Below are 19,963 nucleotides of genomic sequence, written 5' to 3'. Positions count from 1 at the left end.
TGAATTATGTGGAGCAAGAATGGAAGGAGAAAGAATAGTTAGGAGCTACTGTATTAGATCAAGGGAGGGAAATAATAGCCAGACCCAAAGGTAGCAGCAAGCTGTATTCGCAGAGCCTCTGACCTCTCCCTGCAAAGGTTCCCTGTTACCATTACACAAGCCACTTTTCATCATCCTTCAGAGGTCTCAGCTCAAATACCAGGTACTCTGAGCTACCTGGGAAACCTTATTTAAGACAGGTCTCGGCTGGGCAAAATGGCTCATGCCTGTAATCTTAGCACTTTGGGAGGCTGAGGCAGGAGGATCACTTGCACCCAGGAGTTCAAGACCAGCCAGGACAACAGGGAGAACCCATCTTTACCAAGGAAAACAAAAACAAAAACAAAATTAGCTGGGCATGGTGGCACACACCTGTGGTCCCAGCTACTTGGGGAGTTCAGGTAGGAGGATCACTTGAGCCCAAAAGGTCAAGGCTGCAGTGAGCTGTGTTCCTGCCACTGTACTCCAGCCCGGGTGACAGGGCAAAACCTTGTCTCAAAAAAAAGTAAATTAATTAAATAGGTCTCTCCCCAACGGCATCCTCAGAGCAACCTGCACAACACTTATCACACAACATGTCTTTCCTACTTTTTCACTAAACCAGAAACTCCAGGAATGCAGCAGTCTAATGTTTTGGTCGCAGTTACATGCTCAGCGTCTAACAGAGTGCCTGACACAAAGAGACAATCAAGTATCAGGCATGCCAAGCAGACCTAGAGACAGCGCAAAGCTTGACAGAAAAACTGTGGTGGGAGGGAGGAGGGGAAGTGAGTGACCGACAGCTGACTGGCAGACTCTGTCTTGGATCTTTTTTTTTTTTTTGAGACCCAATCTTGCTCTGTCACCCAGGCTGGAGTGCAGTGACATGATCTCAGCTCCCTGCAACCTCTGCCTCCTGGGTTCAAGTGATTCTCCTATCTCAGCCTCCCAAGTAGCTGGGATTACAGGTGTGTGCCACCACGCCCAGCTAATTTTTGTATTTTTAGTAGAGATGGGGTTTCACCATGTTGGCCAAGCTGGTCTCAAACTCCTGACGACCTCAAGTGATCTACCCACCTCCTGTCTTGGATCTTATTTTATATGCTAGAGTTTACACTGCTAGAAAATGAGACATTGATTTATTTGGATGGCACCTTGTCTGCAGTATACACTTCAAGATTCTTTTTCAATTTTAAAAATTGCACTGACTCAAGGGACATGGAAAGACAGAAGCAAATGAATGTGGTAAATCTGTACCAAAGTCCTTTATTTTAAAAAAAGTAGTACCTAATCCAACTTAAAAAATAATTTCTTCCTATCTATCCTATAAAAAAAGTCCCTGTGTAAAAAGGATTTTAAAACATAAAACATGCTGTTTCATAGAAAAAAACATATTTATGTACATCCATAAATGCCAGTTTGCCAAAATAAAGTAAAAATAAGTTAGAAATAGAACTTCACAACATTAAAATTTGAAAATGCCAGCCCTTTTCCTCAATGCAAGTTGAGAACAGATTTGCAGTGCTGAAGACTGAGGACACACAAGCAGCCATTACCCTGGGCTCCGTTATTAGCATCTGCCGCATCTTCCACACCAGCGTCATCTTCCTCTTCATTGTCCTCCTCCTCCTCTTCTGCCTGGTCATCCTGGGCATCAGGGTTTTCCCCCACCACTGCATTCTCAGCTGGTGGGTTAGCAGGCTGATCAGCAGCAACATTTTCTGCACCATTTCCTCCTGCTGGAGCCTAAAATCACAGAAAAGCCCAGAAATTTAGATCCACTTGTCTGTTTTGCTCTGTTTCCAAATCACATTATTCTTGCTAAAACAAACAAACAAACTAGGCCAGGTGTAGTGGCTCATGCCTGTAATCCTGGCACTTTGGGAGGCGACGGCAGGCAGATTGCTTGAGCCCAAGAGTTCAAGACCAGCCTGGCCAGCACAGCAAGACCCTGTCTCTACATAAAATTAAGAAGTTAGCCAGGCATGGTGGTTTGCACCTGTAGTCCCAGCTACTCAGGAGGCTGAGGTAGGAGGATCTCTTGAGCCCGGAGGTTGTAAGGCTGCAGTTAGGTGGGATCATGCCACTGCACGCCAGCCTGAGTGACAGAGCAAGACCCAATCTCAAAAAAACAAAACAAACAAAAAACTAGAAAACAAATATAAACTCTACCAAACTCTTTTTAAAAAGAAAACCTTTCAAAGACATCTTTTTTAAATGTATCCGATGTGGGATCAATTTTAGTATATAGGAACATAACCTCACTTCATAGTGCACATATTCGTTCAGTATAATTTAGTGGATTAACAGTTCACAAACCATTATAGAAAATGGTTAACAAACCTTACTCTCTTAAAAACATCATTCTGTAGTCCTCCTTATAGGACAGCCTTTGTCTTTATTGACAGCATCAGGGATGAAAATACATTTTTTTAAAAATGCACATACATATATACATATACGCAACTTAATTCTGTTAACAAACACTTGAGGAAATGTTTTCAAACTTCTGCTCAGTGGGTAAGATTGTGCACACGGACTTTAGTATACCCCCAATGCCGTCCCTACTCTAGCTAGAAAATTAAGAGGCAAAGTTATAACAACACTTTCTTGATTTTTCACATCTCTCTTCATCTTCACCCAAACCTTTCCACTGCCCTCCTTTCTAATAACAAAAGAACATTTATGAGGGACATGGAAGTCAAGAGTTTGAGTCTTAGAGAGAGACAATAATTCTCATGACCTACCTAAGTAAAATCAATTTTGGAGAAGGGGAGTTACCTCATTTTGGTGATGTCCCGCAGCATTGAAGGGTGGGGCAGCGTGCTCCAACCAAATTGGTGCTCCCCCATGGACTATCTGCTCTCTCAACCACACCAGGCTGATGAATGCACACAGTGTGCATGTCACCACAAAACAACCCTGCAAACAATCTGCCAACAAATTTTCCCTATTAAAAAAAAAAAAAGTACATATAATTAATCCAAAGAACACTTAAAATTAGGAAAATAAAGATAAAATGTTTTATTTTACACTAAGTCTCAGGAAAAAAACAGCCAGAAAAATAAATAATAATTTTTTGGATGAAAATCTCAAGTTTCTCCAACAGAACTATTTGTGATTATGGTGAAATTCTATTTATAAGAGAACCTATACATATTTATATACTTGTATTATGTATCTTATTTAGGCATCAAATACCATCAAAACTATATGGAAATTACCTATCCATAGCCTATCTTTTGAAAATGGCCTAGAAACAGAAAGGCAGAAAGCAAAAAAGACAAAAGCAGTCTAATACTTGACAAAGGCCATGCATTAAACTTATGTAATTTACCAAAGGTTAAAAACTCTGTCCAACTCTAAGAATTTCTGTATCCTTATTTTACACACGTTTAAAAATGTGATTAGCTGACACCTGAACTCACACAAATTAATAGAATCATCAAATCAGAAAAGAGGAGAAGCTCCTCCAGACAAGTCTAATGACAACATAAAGAAATGAAGGTTAAGAGATATTCAGGATGCCATATGTAAGACAAAGAGGTCTATTACAAATTTTATAGAAGTTTGTCACTTGGCCAGGCGTGGTAGCTCATGCCTGTAATCCCAGCACTTTGGGAGGCCAAGGCAGGCGGATCACTTGAGGTCAGGAGTTTGAGACCAGCCTGGCCAACACAGTGAAACCCCATCTGTACTAAAAATACAAAAATTAGCCAGGCATGATGGTGTGCGCCTATAATTCCAGCTACTCGGGAGGCTGAAGCAGGAGAATGGCTTGAACCCAGGAGGTGGGGGTTGCAGTGAGCCAAGATTGAGCCACCGCACTCCAGCATGGGTACAGAGTGAGACTCTATCTCAAAAAAAAAGTTTTTCATTCAGAAAGCAAATCAAGTTTTGATGCTAAATGCAAATATACCAAAAGTGTATTCGTTTCTCAACAAATCCAGAAAGGTGAAGTACGGTTCCTTTGGTAATCATACAAGAAAATGCATCACATGTTGTGATACCAAGGACCACTTTCTCCTTTTCCTCTCTTACTTAAGAGGCTTATCTTTCCTTCCCTAGTCCATGTTTATGATTTCAGAATTATTCACAGATAACTCAAACACCTCTGAACTATCAGCCACTGGAAAATCCATTATTTTAATGGAATCACTTTTTTCCTCCATAGAAAACCTGAGAAGGGTCAATCTGGTAGACCTTGACCCACCAGCGCCAAACTTAAACTAAACTGGCATGGCCCCTAGAAAATATAGTCTGCAGTATGTCCTGAATCAAAAGAGGAATCCTAACTACCACCTTACTAAGGAACTCTCCAGGCTATTACATTCTGAAAGGTTTGGACCAAAATATCCCCTTTATATCTTCCTTGCCATCAGCAATAATCCTAACTGTTTGTTACAGATTTTAAACATTTGGTGACAAACTCTAGTCCTTTTCGCTTATTCCTTTAATCTGGGCTGGTTTTGTGAATCCTGGAGAGAAGTGATGCTGCCTAAGTTCCAGAGCCCAGAGGAGGGCTTGCAAGCTTCCTCTCTTGCCCTTTTAGAATGCTGCCCTGAGACTACCATGTAAAGAAGCCCCACTAGCATTCCAGAAGATAAGAGGCCATAAGGAGGAGAACCAAGGCATCTCAGATAAACCATCTTAGATCATTAAGTCTCAGTAAAACAGCTGAGTGACCTAAGCAAGCCCAATAGTTGAAAAGTTCAGCTGAGCCCAGCCCAAACTGCTGACCCCAGAATTATAAGCAAATAAAATGGTAGTTGTTTTAAACCACTAAGGTTTGGGACAGTTTGTTTTGCAGCAATAGATAACTGATACAGTGCACCTAGAGATGACCTCAATTACTGAGCTACAGAATATATAGAAACTGATAAGACACCAAGGAAATTTAAAGTAAAATTTCACAGAAAAAAAAAAATTCTGTAGAGTACAAAATATTACTGAAAAAAAAAAAGTAGTTTGGCCACAACGGCTATCAGAAAAACTGGCTCAATTTTTCAAACTGTAAAAGGCAGCTTAGGACTATAAAACCAAGCCATGTTTGTAATTTAGTTTGACTAGCCCCACTAGGCTTCCAGTGGTCCTCTGTAGTCAATGAATAGTCTACTGAAAGCAATTCAGGTGACCCTCAAACCAATCAGGTCAGAGGAAAAAAGAAGCCTGCCAATATAAGGCAAGCAAGAATGCTTAATGTCAAGATATAGTAAAGTAACTACAGGCAAGTTTTTAGCATTTATATTCTAATAATCATGGAAAACATTTAAAAAATAAATCTGAGTTCAAATGTGCATGTTAAAAACATATTAAAATGAACTCTTGGCCAAGCACAGTGACTCATGCCTGTAATCTCAGCACTTTGAGACACTGAGGTGGGCAGATTACTTGAGGTTAGGAGTTTGAGATGAGCCTGGCTATCATGGTGAAACTCCATCTTTACTAAAAATTTTTAAAAAATTAGCCTGGCTTGGGACCACACGCCTGTAATCCCAGCTACTCAGGAGGCTGAAGCAGGAGAATCATTTGAACCCACGAGGAAGAAGTTGCAGTGAGCAGAGATCACACCACTGCACCCTACCATAGGTAACAGAGTGAGGCTCCATTTAAAAAAAAAAAAAAAAAAAACTCTTATGAACATAAGACAGTAGCATATATCTCAAACTGCATGACAGCCTATTTAGAAAGTCATCCCAGCTGTGCGCGGTGGCTCATGCCTGTAATCCACGTATTTTGGGAGCCCGAAGCGGGTGGATCACCTGAGGTCAGGAGTTTGAGACCAATGTGGCCAACATGGTGAAACCCTGTCTCTACTAAAAATACAAAAATTAGCCAGGCATGGTAGCGGGCTACCAGGGAGGCTGAGGCAGAAGAATCACTTGAACCCAGGAGGCAGAGGTTGCAGTGAGCCGAGATAGCAATACTGCACTCCAGCCTGGACAACAGAACAAGACTCCATCTCAAAAAAAAAAAAAAGAAAGAAAAGTCATCCCATCATTACAAAACAGTCCCATGAAACAGGTATGTTTTAAAAGAAATGTCATTTACATTTATCAGCTACTTCTACTGCAGCTAAAACTGTTAGTGTAATAGACATAAATTATTTTTTCTCAAAACAGAAGAATTTACAAATTATAATAAAAACAAATATGCAAGGAAAAAAGCAAGCATCATCTACATCATGCAACATTCATCACACAGGTTCAATACTCACGTCGACAGCATATCTAATGGCAGTGTCAGTAGTGAGCTCACAGAGCCAGTAAACAAGCACTTGTAGATGCGGCCTACCGAAAAAGAGCATGATGGCATACAGTCACAACTCGCATCATGAACTCATATAGCTGCTCAAGAAAGCAGAAGTAAAGTGGAACACCACAAATGCCACTGAAATAAACATTTAGTCTTTACAAACCTAAGTCTCAAAATATTAAATTTTTAAAAACATGATCAAGCACAAATAGAGTGACAATCAAGAGTAAATGTTACACAATCATGTTTAGTGCTTAGATTCTCTCTAGGTTTACTTTTTTTTTTTTAATTGAATGAGCTTAGATATTTGAAAAGCAAAATCTAAAGTAAAGATCTCCAAAATTATAATATAAAGAATTTTTTAAATTCTAGAATTCCAAAATTCATTAAGTCTGCTCATGACAATAAAATGTTTCAGTTTTGGAAGTATAAGTCTTTGAAATTAAGAGAATTTTTCAGTACAGTATGTACTGCAATGCCATAAATGGCAACCTGACAATCAGTATTTTAAAAGCACAGATTCAGAGGTTCTCTAAAATACAGAATATATTACTCTAAATTCTGGCCATTTAGAGAAAGACAAAGTTTGGGTGAATGTACTGCTATCAAGGCAGAAAGTCTTTTAGTTAGGAAGGCAGAATTCTAGACAGAATGAGATAACAGACCACAGATGTGAAAATGGGGCACAAGAATAAAAACCTGAGGCTTTCTTTCAAACCAGTATTTGTGTATTAGCTTAAGCATTCCCTATATAGCCTTGTATCAGAGACTTCAGTTCAGATTTTCAGTGACTTCAATGGCTGTTTTCAAAACCAAGTCAAAATGGAAAGGTAGGAAAAGAATTTCTGTAATAAAAATTACTTACATGTGTTTATAAAATACTCACGCAAGTATGCTTGTAACAATGTAAAACTGACAAACCAAATGTTTAGATAGGTAAATGGATTCATATGCAATAGGCCTTCTTACTACAGAGTGCTGTGCACCATTAAAAAAAAAAAAAAAAAGGGCAGCAGAACACTCACTTACATGGAAAGACCACCAGAATACGATGCTAAGCTAAAGAGAAAAGTTACAGAATATGTATCGTGTGATGTAATTTAAATTGTGCGTATCTGTATATAAACAAGTCAGAACAGAAAACAAGCTTGTGATTAATAACTGTTAAATCTTATAAGTCCTTACTTTTGCCTATTTCATCTACTGATTTCAGAGAGGCATGTAAGTCTTCCACTATGACTGTGACTGTTTTATGTATTTCAAGGCCCAGTTTTCTGGTTAGCCATTTGCTAACAAAACTATTTTTGTATCTCTTTAGCATTAACCTGTGCTGCTTTGTATTTATCTCTTGTAGTAGTGCAAGTTTTATACCTACACATCTATGAAGCTCTCTAGTAACAGAGAAATCTAATCCCTGATGATTACAGACGTATTTAATTTTATTTCCCTACTTCCTTCCTCCGCCTTCCCTTCCTTTCCTGCCTTTGTTTGAAATTTCCAAATTTTATTTGCTGTTTCCTACTCATCCTATTTCTAGTCTTCTAGCTGTTGCCCTTGAGTTTTGTTATGTCTTTATTAAAGTACATTTTACATAAATCTTAAGCGTACAGATGGGTGAATTCTTAAAATATACATGTCTTGGGTAATCACCACCCAAATCAAGATGTTCAACACTTCCAGCTCCCCAGAAGGCTCCCTCAAGCTTCTTCCGAGGCAAAAGCCCCTGCAAAAGGTAACCACTATTCAGATCTCTATCACTAGAGATGAATTTAACCTGTTTTAAAATTTCACACACATGCAATCACACAATTTTGTGCCTGGCTTGTTTTTTGTCAAAGAAATAAAATTCATCCATGTTATTCCATGTCACAACAGTCAGCTCTTTTTCCCTGCTATGTAGTATTCCATTGCATGAATAAACCACAATGTATCCATTCTACTATTAATAGGCATTTGACTGATTTCAGTTTTTAAGTACTATTAATAAAAATGCTGTGGTCGTTCTTATACATATGTTCTTTAGTGAACAGAAACTTCTTGTTCTGTTAGTTATATTCCCAAGAATGGAACTGCTAGATCATAAGGTATTTGTATACAATATTTAGCATCAGCAGATACTGCCAAACAGTTTTCCGAAGTGGTTATAACATATGCACTCCTCCTCGATCACTGTACATGTGTTCTAGATGCTCTACATCCTAAGCAACATTTGGCACTGTCTACTCTTTTTATTTTTAGTCACCCTCCTTCTGCATTTCTCTAACGACGCTGAACACTTTTTCATGTGTTTATTGGCTACTGTCATCCCTTGGTATCCATGGGGAATGGGTTCCAGGAATCTCCTCAATAATAAACAGATGCTCAAATTCCACAGTTAGCATTGCAGAACCCACAGACATGGAGAGCTTAGTATATTTAGCTGTTTTTCCAGAAATACCTGTTCAGACCTTCTGTCCACTGCTTAACTGAGATGTGTTTGCCTTTCTGTTATTGATTTATATACTCTAGATACAAGTCCTTTGTTGGATTATGTGTACTGCAAATATCTTCGCTCATTCTATGGCTTGGTTTGCCTTTCAATTTTTTATTTATTTTTTTTTTTTTTTGCGTGCCAGAATTAAATTGCCTTTTATTCTTAAAAGTGTCTAAGGATGAACATAAGTTCTTAACTTTAATTATGTTCAACTTACTAATATTTTCTTTTATGCTTATTCTCCTATATTTTACTTTAGAAGTTTCTTTTTAACTTTCACATTCAGGCTTTTATCTCAAATTAATTTCTGGGTTACGTTGAGGTCATGGTATGATTCATTTTTTTCTGTATGGCCATCTGGTTGTTGCAATACCATTTACCGAAAAAACCATCTTTTTTCCACTGATCTGTGGTGGCACTTTTGTCATTAATAATGAAACAATGTAGCTGTGAGTCTAATTCTGGGTAGTTGTGAGTCTAGTCTACATTTTTAATGCACAGTTATGCTCTATTTTTCTACCTACATCTAGAACATCTATAATCTCCCCACAAATGAGATAAGCAATTTTAAAAGCTTGAATTTCTATGTTCCTGTCACAATTTCTCCCACATTAAGATCATCTGGAATTTCAGTTCCAGGCTGTTACCCAAAAACTATTAATTATTGTAGATTAACAATCGAGACTTAGCTATATGAAACACTTCTTTGAATCTCACATCTTTCTCTCTTTGATTCCTTGCTCATTTAGTAGAGTATATCCTCAGTTTTTTCAAAAAGGTTTAAGGTGGTAAATTTTCCAATCTCTCACATCTATTGAAACATCTGTAGTTTGTCCTTCCATCTGAGAGTAATTTGCAGGAAGGGAATTTTAGGTTCAAAAACATGAAACTTTGAGTTTCCACTGTCTTCGCGCATTCAACATTGCTAATTTTAAGTCTGATGCCACTTTGATTTTCTTTACTTTGTTGGATAATCTGGAAGCACACAATCTCTATACCTCTATCACCATCGCCACATTACCCAGCTCTGGAAAACTTGAGAATATGTCTAGGTTCATGAGACTTTTCCTTTACCATGGTCAGCTTTCTCTTTCAATCTAAAAGACACCAATTGTTTCCTCATCTCCACTGTCTCTTTTACCTTGTGGAACTACTTACTAGACAGATACTGAAACAACTAGATTAGCCTCCATTTCTCTATATTTACTTCTCATAACTACTTTGTCCCTCTGAGTTTCATCCTGGGAGAATTCCTTCATACAATTTTCTAGCTAACTCACTCTTCAACAGTACCTATATTCTGCTAGTTGGTGTATCTTCCAAGAATTTCATTTCCATAGGTAATCAACATTATTTTACCATATTTTAAGGAGACATGAAGATATTAATTATGCTAATTTAAAATTTTGTTTAATGACTCTTATCTATATACTCTGCCACCCATATACTACATACTTCTCCCCATGACTATAAGAACAACAAAGAATCCAAGAGGATTCTTTGGATTGATTAGGGGGGTTGATTAGCATATCAACCTCCCAAAGAGCCTCCTATATCTGAAAGATAAGCCTCCCAATTATTTAGGACCATTACATGTATGAGTATTTTTTAATTTTATTTTAATTTTATTTGTATTTTATTGAGGTGACATCTCACTCTGTTGCCCAAGCTGGAGTGCAGTAGCGTGATCTCAGCTCACTGAAACCTCTGTCTCCCGGGTTCAAGTGATTCTCCTGTCTTAGCCTCCCGAGTAGCTGGGATTACAGGCGCACACTACCACACCCGGCTAATTTTTGTATTTTTAGTAGAGCCGGGGTTTCACCATGTTGGTCAGGCTGGACTCGAACTCCTGACCTCAAGTGATCCTCCCACCTCGGCCTCCCAAAGTGCTGGGATCACAGACGTGAGCAACCACACCCGGCCATGTGAGTATGTTTTTAAAGGAGGGTTGTGGAATCCCAAAAGAATTCATTTTTTGCAGTCCTTTTTTTTTTTTTTTCCCCAAGACAGAGTCTTGCTCTGTTGCCCAAGCTGGAGTGCAGTGATGCAATCTCAGTTCACTGCAACCTCCGCCTCCTGGGTTCAAGCAATTCTCCTGCCTCAGCCTCCATGTTGGCCAGGCTAGTACTCCTGACCTCGTGATCTGCCTACCTCGGCCTCCCAAAGTGCTGAGATTACAGGAATGAGCCACCATGCCCGGCCATCTTTTGTAGTCCTTGAAAGCTCTAGTATACTTCAAATCCAGTTATGATTTGATTTTTTCAATGCATTCATGAACTTTCATGGTTAGCCATTCTGTATGCTGTGTTCTTTCCCATATTCATTCAAGAAACTGACCTGTTAAACTCATTCTTAGTTCAGATGAACATCTTCTAAATAAGGCTTTCCTAATACGTGACATTCTGACATCAAATAACTAAACATCAAATAATAATATGATGCAATATTGCTTTATAATATCAAGTAGTTATGCAATGTTTAAATAACTCCAATAAGAGGCATGAATACTCACATGCTGTAAGAGGAACAACTCCCAACCATGCAAAGGCCACAAGTGTATAATGAAACCAATATCGTATTGCAGTACCAATACTTGTAACCAGTCCAGCAAATATGTCTTGAATTGGAAGCCGTGAAGGCATATCTGGAGAATAAACTATAAGCAGAAAAAAAGTACTTAAAATTTCATGAAGATTTGAAAATAGCTTAATTCATAAATATAAAATAGATATTAAACTTTCAATATTTGCCTTGTGCTTAATTTTCTTCCTATTAAAAGAAATAAAACAAATAGTTACAATATCACATTTACCCAAGAAGTCATTTATGAGGCAAATCACGTGTGAAACGTGGAAATCAACAAAGGCCTCTGAGCAGGAAAAAAAATTCAACAGATGTTCACATCCCTTGCAAATAGCCATAAACTTCGTACAAGGCCCATTTACACATATTTTAACATTCAACCAATATAATCATCTGGTTTCCCAAATTATAAGATATAATAAAGCAAACAGGAGCAAAAGATGAAACTGAAAACATGCCATCAACACGCCCCCAAATATAAGCATTAAATAGCACTCAAAAAGCACAACAGTCTGCGGCAGATCATTTCACGTGGGAGCAAACATCCCACTGACATTTGTTAGCCACTTTCCCAATGTTAGCATAATACTTAAAATTTCAAACGATAAATTCAGATCTTCCCACTACTCTGCGAAATGTGGCTCAACACATTCAGAAAAAGAAAGGTTCTGCCACATTTTAGGATTCCCTTTTAAAATGGCTCCAATAAAAAAACCACTGCTTATTATTAAAAAGCTCTACCACAGGTAGCTCGGAAAGAACATAAAGGAAAAACATACACTTCTTTCTCCAGTAAGGCCAAAACAAGAACTTATGATATATCAGGGTTTAAAAGCAATGATCTAAAATTTTTAAGAGCAGTATCACAAAACGGTTCACACCCATAAACACTGAGAAATAAACAATTAACAAATAGCAACTTTTTTTTTTTTTTGAGACAGAGTCTCACTCTGTTGCCCAGGCTGGAGTGTGGTGGCACAATCTCGGCTCACTGCAAACTCCGCCTCCCAGGTTCAAGTGATTCTCCTGCCTCAGGCTCCCAAGTAGCTGGGATTACAGGCGCCTGCCACCACGCCTGGCTGATTTTCGTATTTTTAGTAGAGACAGGGTTTCCACCACGTTGGCCAGGCTAGCCTCAAACTTCTGACCTCAGGTGATCTGCCTGCCTCAGCCTTTCAAAGTGCTGGAATTACAGGCGTGAGCCACAGCGCCTGGCCACAAATAGCAACTTTTAATGACACATGCCCACAGATCATAGACTTCAATAGGATATCTGGCATATAAGAGTAAGTCATTAAAACCAGTAATAATAGAGGTTTTTTGGAAAACATAAAAGAAATAGAGAATATAACTACCAAATGAAAATTAAAATGTACAAAAAAAGCTTCTTCTGGCCTCAAAGTAAAAGGCCACGTATTTCCTATCAACTGAATTTCATGAAGATACTTAACTATTTAGTCATAGTTTCCTATGAATCTTGACAAGCTGTACAGCTTTTATGTACTACAGAAAATTACTACAAAATAACAGAATTGACTTTTTTAGATGAATATACAACTCCAAAAGTGAAAGTGTAATAACTTTAATCATTTATACTCATCAAATAAAAACAAAGTAAAACACTAATTTACAGCATTTATATTGAGAAGCTCAAGATGCTTTAAAGGAAACCACACACACACAACTAAAACACAAAAATCCTTTGTAAGGGAAGGCAATGTAGGGGATCCCAGAATGAAAAATTATGCTTCAAATAATAATCTGCCAGCACAGTCCTCTACTTATTTAAGATGAAGCATATTAAGTATTAATAGGCACAGGAATTATAGTTAAAATCTTAAAGGTTGCAAAATATTTTATAAAGGCTTATGAAACACTGACCTTAAAAGTTAGTCTCATTAAAAAAACGGTAATTTAAAACTTTATTTGGCCAGGCAATGTGGCTCAAGCCTGTAATCCCAACACTTTGGGAGACTGTGGCAGGAGAACTGCTTGAGGCCAGGAGTTCAAGACCAACCTGGGCAATATAGTGAGACCCCCCCCCCAACTCTATTTATTTATTTTTTTAAGTTTTATGGCTATTATTCTAACCTACACAACTTTAACTCAAAATATAGTCCAAATTTGAAGAGTAGTGAGTATCTGATGAAATCGAGGCATCATTAATTTTTCTAGGTGGATAACGGTATTATAGTTACGTTTTTGAAAAAGAACCCTTACCTTTTAGAGATACATACTGAAATACGTACAGATGAAATTATAAATGGTAGAATTATTTTTTAAATAATGGAGAAAAAATAAAAGGATAAAGAGGCAGGCAACAAGAGCATGTGTAAAGCAAGACTGGCTATGAGTTGAAACTAAGTGATGGGTACACGTGGACTTGTTAGATTTTTGCATGTGTTCGAACTTTTCTATAATTAAAAGTAAAAAAATGTTTAAAGACAAAAAAAAAACACAAAAACCCACAAATTAAATCTCAAACATGTGTGTGATAAAAGAGGGCATACAGTTCTTAAAAATATTTTCCTAAATAAAATATCAATATTTCCTATTACTATCAAAGACAATCAAACTGAAAATAGTTGTTTTAAAGTACTTAAACACTTTTTCCCCCTTCCTCTGTCAACTGATCTAAACACCTTTATGCCATGAGTGATAACCAAACAAATGCAGTGAAAAGGTCTAAAGAACTTACTTGGTGTAAAAGCAAATCTGTGCTTGCATAATTCACAGTATTCTTTTCGACTGTGTTTCAGCCACTGAACTAAGCTGTAATTATAAACAGATTCATAAGTACAGAGTTTACAACAAAGAAACCTACAGTTTTGTTGAAAAAATTGTTTTTATTAAAAATGTACATATCACAGAGCTTTTAGTTTCAAAATTTTCAAATTTAGAATACTCAACTTTTTGTAACCGCCTTCTAAAAATAAAAAACTACAACAGCTAGACATAAAAACAATACATTTTTCTACCATTAAAAAAGGTTCAATTAATCAAAACTGTGATTTCCTCAAAGCAAAATGAATATAAAAGAATCTCCAAGCATCAACATCAGTTTTAATCCTGGTCTGATAATACTGGTACCTGGTAGCTAGGTCTGCATTCTGGTTCTGCCACTAACTGGCTGGCTATGTGGCCTAGGACAAGTTATCTAACCTTCCTATGCTTCAGTTTCCTCATCTGCATAATAATAACACTCTACCTCATCACAGTTTTCTTATAAGAATTAAGTAAGTTGAAATGTACAAAACACTAAGAATAGTTCTTGGCAAAAAGTTATTCATAAATGTAAGCTACTATTATGCCAAGCAAAACTAGAAAATCATAACACTTTCGGAGAACAAAATAAGCTCTCCAGGGTAGAAATAACAATGGGTAATCACGTGTACCTGGAAGGGGATACACCAAAATAACAGCCATGGTATTAAGAATTAATGGATAATTTCTTTTCCAAATTTTTGAAATTTTACAATAAAAGGGCTTTTTTAGTTTCCTGTGCTCGGGACAATACAATAAAATTTTAAAAATAATTACAGAGAAAGTACATTGAAATGATCCTTGTTACTGTATACATGACAAAACTGAAGCTCCGACTTACACAACTTTCTAAAAGTATGACTTACCATTCTTGATGGATAAACTTAATACTGCCAGTACATACACAAGGATGATAAAGTGGTTTCTCAGGTGTTCCTTCCGACCGACACACTCTACATATGTCTGTCAATGAAAAAGGAAAATTGAATTTCCTTTGCTTATAACTTTTTAAAAAAAACAAGAGACAAGCATAAACCAAAATATTGGACATTAAAGCAAGAATCTATCACTTGACAAAACATTAATAGCATGGAGAACTGAAAGTTGTGATTAAGCTGCGATTCAAGTGTATATTTAAAACGAAAAAACTTCCTAAATAATGTATTAAAAGTTGTTCCTTTGTATGACAGCTTTTAAATAAACCAAAGTTGAAAATAACAGGAACAGATGATTTTATTTAAAACTGCACTCTCCACAACAAATAATAGAAATATGTAAAATCAGGTCGCCATTGGCATCCTAACAGTTTTAAACTCCAGTCTTTTTTTTTTTTTGGGACGGAGTCTCGCTCTGTCACCCAGGCTGGAGTGCAATGGCACAATCTCAATGGAGTGCAATGGAGCTCAGTGCAAGCTCCACTTCCCGGGTTCACGCCATTCTCCTGCCTCGGAGTAGCTGGGATTATAGGCGCTCACGATTGCACCCAGCTAATTGTTTGTATTTTTTAGTAGAGACGGGGTTTCGTCGTGTTAGCCAGGATGGTCTCAATCTCCTGACCTCATGATCCACCCACCTCGGCCTCCCAAAGTGCTGGGATTACAGGCATGAGCCACGGCGCCTGGCCTCCAGTCTTAACAATTTAATGGTTTAAAGTCCTAACAGCCTAAACTCCACAAAACACATCTGAGGACTCACCACAGTAACAGCAGTAAGAAGACATGCTTTTCATGTCGTCCCACCCCACAAGTGTGTGAAGTAGACAGACACAGAAACACACACACAGACTTCAAGGACTGGTTGGGGGAGGGGATACCCCAAAGCCACAAAGGCACCAGGCCACAGAGAGATGAGCCGGAAGCCACCTTAAGCAGAAGGGACAGGAGTCCAGTGCTAAGGGGTCCTTGGACCGCAGCCTTACCCCTCATGCCCAGCATTACGAGGCTCTAGGGGCACATTTGCCTGTCCTCCTGCCTGGAGTGGCCCCGAAGCAGCACGACAGTGGAGGAACCGCTACTGATCCTTCGCACTCTCGCTCTAAAGCTCCTACCTGGGTCCACTTAGGGAACCCTGGCTATAACTTTTATTTTAGACCGTTCTCAGCTATGCGTCAGGGCCAAGAGCCAATCCCTAGTGGCCTATCGAGGGAGAATCAGCAGAAACTTAATGCATACTTTCGGCCTGCTCTCTCACGGGGAATTCTTCCTTAACAAGGAATTACTACAATCCCGATCCGCATCACTAATGGACTTAATGGGTCTCTGGCACCCATCGGATTCAAATGAGCACATGCTGAGAGCAGTGTGGTGCGTGGTTCCAGGCATTTAAGAGCATCACAGACCTGTGGCTACTCTTCTGTGGGTGGGGGTGCATGCCTTTTCTAGGCTGGTGGAGAGATCCGTCTGGTGACTAGATAACCAAGGAGACTAGTGTGCTAACCAGTTGGGCGATCCAGAGTCTAACTGCTCAATCTCAGATGGCTGAATGTCATTTGTCTGAATTGGGGGATGCTGAATGCTGGCCTAACTGGTTAGCATGCTAGTCTTCCTGGTTATCGATTAACTACCAGTCAAATCTCTTCATCGAGTAGAAAAGCCATGCACCCCCATCCACAGAACAACTATCAATGGGACAATCCTGTCTGTGCTGGAAGCAGGTAAGGTTGCTCATGTTGAGTAGAATTATGCCATCCCTACTGCTGCTGCCTTTCAGATTCAGCTTTGAACACAGACCTTTCCCCTACCACAACCCAAAGGGTTTCCTGGAAGCTGCTAGTGGTTCGTGGGCATTAATGCAGTGGTCAACATCACATTTATGTTCGTAACTACACAGGACCTGAACTTCTTTAAACTTCCTACTTTCACCTTCATCCTCGGTTAACGAAAACATCCTTGGCAAAAGCTTTCACTCTGATCAGTCTTACTACCGGCCCAGAATTTGAGTCCTAGCGGTGCAATACTAATGCCCCAACTGCCCTGCTTAATCAGCTTCCTCAAAGTTTTGACACAAACAAAATAGAACCACACTCCCATTCCATGATTCCCACCAGCAGTATCCAGGCAGCCCACACTACTTTGAACACTAATTTTCTTCAAGTGCACACTTCAGCTCCAGGGAAACTCAGGCAAGAGCCTGGAAGGTACCAAAAGGCAAGAGGCATGGACTTTCTTGCAATGGACCCCGGCAGCACCTAAGATCCAAGAACAAGCATTTTAATGGCCACAAATTCAGCACACCACACTGAAAGTGGGATTACCGTGGCTGCCAGCACCAGGCTTGCCCTGCAATAGATTCTCTTTAAAGGATTTAAAGTGGACTCTTTCCAACTACAGGGCCTTGAAAGAGTTCCATGTTGTTTTAATCATTATCTTCCAGGGTTGGGAGTGGGTAATTTGTACGCCTGCTGCGTTCCTTAGATAGGATATTAATTTATCAGGCTCTCTCTGCAGAACCAAATTGAGATTCCCTATTACTAAGATTCTTGGTCACAGTGGTCGCCTCAGCAGGCACTATAACAGCCACCTAAGAGTGACAGGGCCATGGCAGGGGTGGGGGGAAAATGTGATTGATCTAGGTTACCTAGAATCACCAGAGTCACAGCAGCCGCAGGTGTAGATCAGTTCTACAATAACCAGTTATCTATGTAGAAGCTGAACCCACATCCAGCCATTCACACCACCACTGGGGATTAACCTTTGAGACTGGCATGTGCTACTCCTGTAGGATCTACCAGGGAGGGTGGGTGCAAGTGTGGATATACAGATCCCAGGCATAGGATCTGGGCTCCCTAGCCCACACTCGGATGGCTGTGCAAGTAGGAAGTAGGGTATAGCAGCCACAGCATGGCAAAGGGTGTCCCACCCATGGGACGCTGCCCTCCAGGAACATCGTGACTGGTAGGCCATTGACTACGGCCTGGGGTATGGTAAAGATAGTCCTGTTGGCACGCTGCTGCCTGTGAGATGCAAGGACAACAGGTGGAGTGATATCCACAGTACAGAACTGGTCACATGGTGAGCTCATTTCATGATACAAAACACTGCCACCTAGGCAACTTAGCCCTGCGTGGCCTGAGAAAGCTGTGGTCGGGACCAAAGCAATGGCAAACTCCAGGGTACACTCACCCACAGAAAGCACTGCTCACTCCAAGTGGATGGCCAGCTAGCGAATGGTGGAACAGGACAGGTGGAGTAGGGAGAGAGACACGGATCTCCACTCAGAAGTATGCAGACATACACATGAATTAGAGCACTGATTTTTCAGAAGACCCCTGTCCTTCTGAATGACAAACCAAGAAACAACATACTAAGCAAACCCAACAACTCTAAAATCAAGCCCCAGGGCTCTGCTTGGCCTAGAGGAGAGAACTGGGATCCCAAGTTTCTCACTCAGAGAATGCAAAGACACAACTACTATCCTAGTAACACTTAAGTTTTTTTTTTTTTAAGAGACAGGGTCTTGCTGTGTCACCCAGGCTGGAGTGCAGTGACACCATCATAGCTCACTGTAACCTCCAACTCCTGGCCTCAAGCAATCCTCCCATCTCAGCTCCCAAAGCACTAGGATTGCAGGCATGAGCCACCATGCCCAGCTCCTAAGACTTCTTTTTCACTTATTGTCTTGCCAGTTTGCAGTGGTATTTTCTAGAGGCTATATGAGACAACAGAATGAATGCACTAGAGATGAAAAGACCCAGCTGCTTCTTATTAAACTAGGTATTAAAGAGATTGGCAAATATAAAACAATCCACTTTCCTCATCAATTTTGGGGGTCTGGAATAGTTATTTTCATGAAAAATAGTATTTATATTAACACATAATGAGTGCTGTTATTTTAAAGCAAATTAATAAATACTTCCAAAATTGTTCTTCAAGGAGTTTGTCAAGAAGAAGAACAAGTGCATTAATCCATGTGTTACTTTAATTTGATTATATGAAAACAATGACAGGTTAGGTCTCAAGTAGGGAAAAAAATCCTGAAGGGAATTCTAACATATCATTATTTCCAAGCAGTATTAATAACTCTTTAAAATCTCCCGAGTATCTATTTTCGCATAGAGTCAATTGTATAATGAAGTACAAAAAATTCTAATGAATGGATTAACGATCACTATTGCTACATGCTTTTAAGTCAAAACATATTTTACAAAACTACTGAAATGATCACATTTCATAAAGCATTATATCCACTAACAATAGTACACAGACATGATAAAAGAATAAAGATCTTTAAGATGCTGTGGGTTTTCTCCCCCCTCAATTGGGTCTTAGGAGAAAAAGGAATATAAGGAAAAGGAAAATTATGGAACAGAAAACATCAAAATCCAAAATGATGTTTTCATATTCTCAAAATTAATTTTAAGTAATTAACTGGCATTTGATCTTCCATCAAATGAAGATGAAATGTCTTCCATCAAATGTCTCTATGTCTCTCTTTTTTTTTTTTTTGGCCTACTCACATTGGCAGCAATAAAAATTGCTATTTTAAAATCTCTGTGGGGAGTGGACATTACGGGAGCACACCACCACATTTGGCTAATTTTTTTAGGAGATGGAGTCTCACTATGTTGCCCAGGATGGTCTCAAACTCCTGGCCTAAAGTAATCATCTTGTCTCAGCCTCCTGAATAGCTGTGACTATAGATGCCAGCCAGCAGCTACTTGCATGTCTTTTAACTTCTATTTGGTATAGTGTACTAGAAACTTTAATGAAGGCGTTTTAAAAGACTAACCACTGCCTCGAAAAAAAAAAAAGTATAAAAAAGCACAACATTCATTTGTTACTTTGACATCAGTTAGGAACTACCCTTTATTTCATTACCTACTGATATGGTTTGGCTGTGTCCCCACTGAAATCTCATCTTGAATTCCCACGT

General features: G+C 39.0%; 1 protein-coding gene across 3 annotated transcripts in view; it reads right to left on the bottom strand.

Annotated features, from left to right (window-relative positions):
• Nucleotides 1–19,963, bottom strand: part of MARCHF6 (membrane associated ring-CH-type finger 6) — an 82,138-nt gene that overhangs the window by 44,016 nt on the left and 18,159 nt on the right. For all 3 annotated transcript variants that reach the window (XM_015451213.4, XM_065546098.2, XM_015451215.4), the window contains exons 2-7: nucleotides 14,959–15,055; nucleotides 14,028–14,101; nucleotides 11,259–11,402; nucleotides 6,236–6,308; nucleotides 2,800–2,968; nucleotides 1,575–1,764 (exon numbers count right to left, since the gene is read on the bottom strand). In XM_015451213.4, coding sequence (XP_015306699.1) covers nucleotides 1,575–1,764; nucleotides 2,800–2,968; nucleotides 6,236–6,308; nucleotides 11,259–11,402; nucleotides 14,028–14,101; nucleotides 14,959–15,055 — 747 coding nt within the window. The remainder of the gene's footprint in view (nucleotides 1–1,574; nucleotides 1,765–2,799; nucleotides 2,969–6,235; nucleotides 6,309–11,258; nucleotides 11,403–14,027; nucleotides 14,102–14,958; nucleotides 15,056–19,963) is intronic.

The sequence above is a fragment of the Macaca fascicularis genome, chromosome 6, assembly GCF_037993035.2.
Source record: "Macaca fascicularis isolate 582-1 chromosome 6, T2T-MFA8v1.1".
Taxonomy (NCBI): domain Eukaryota; kingdom Metazoa; phylum Chordata; class Mammalia; order Primates; family Cercopithecidae; genus Macaca; species Macaca fascicularis.
Note: the sequence above shows the minus strand (reverse complement) of the source record. Positions and strands in the feature narration are given on the sequence as shown.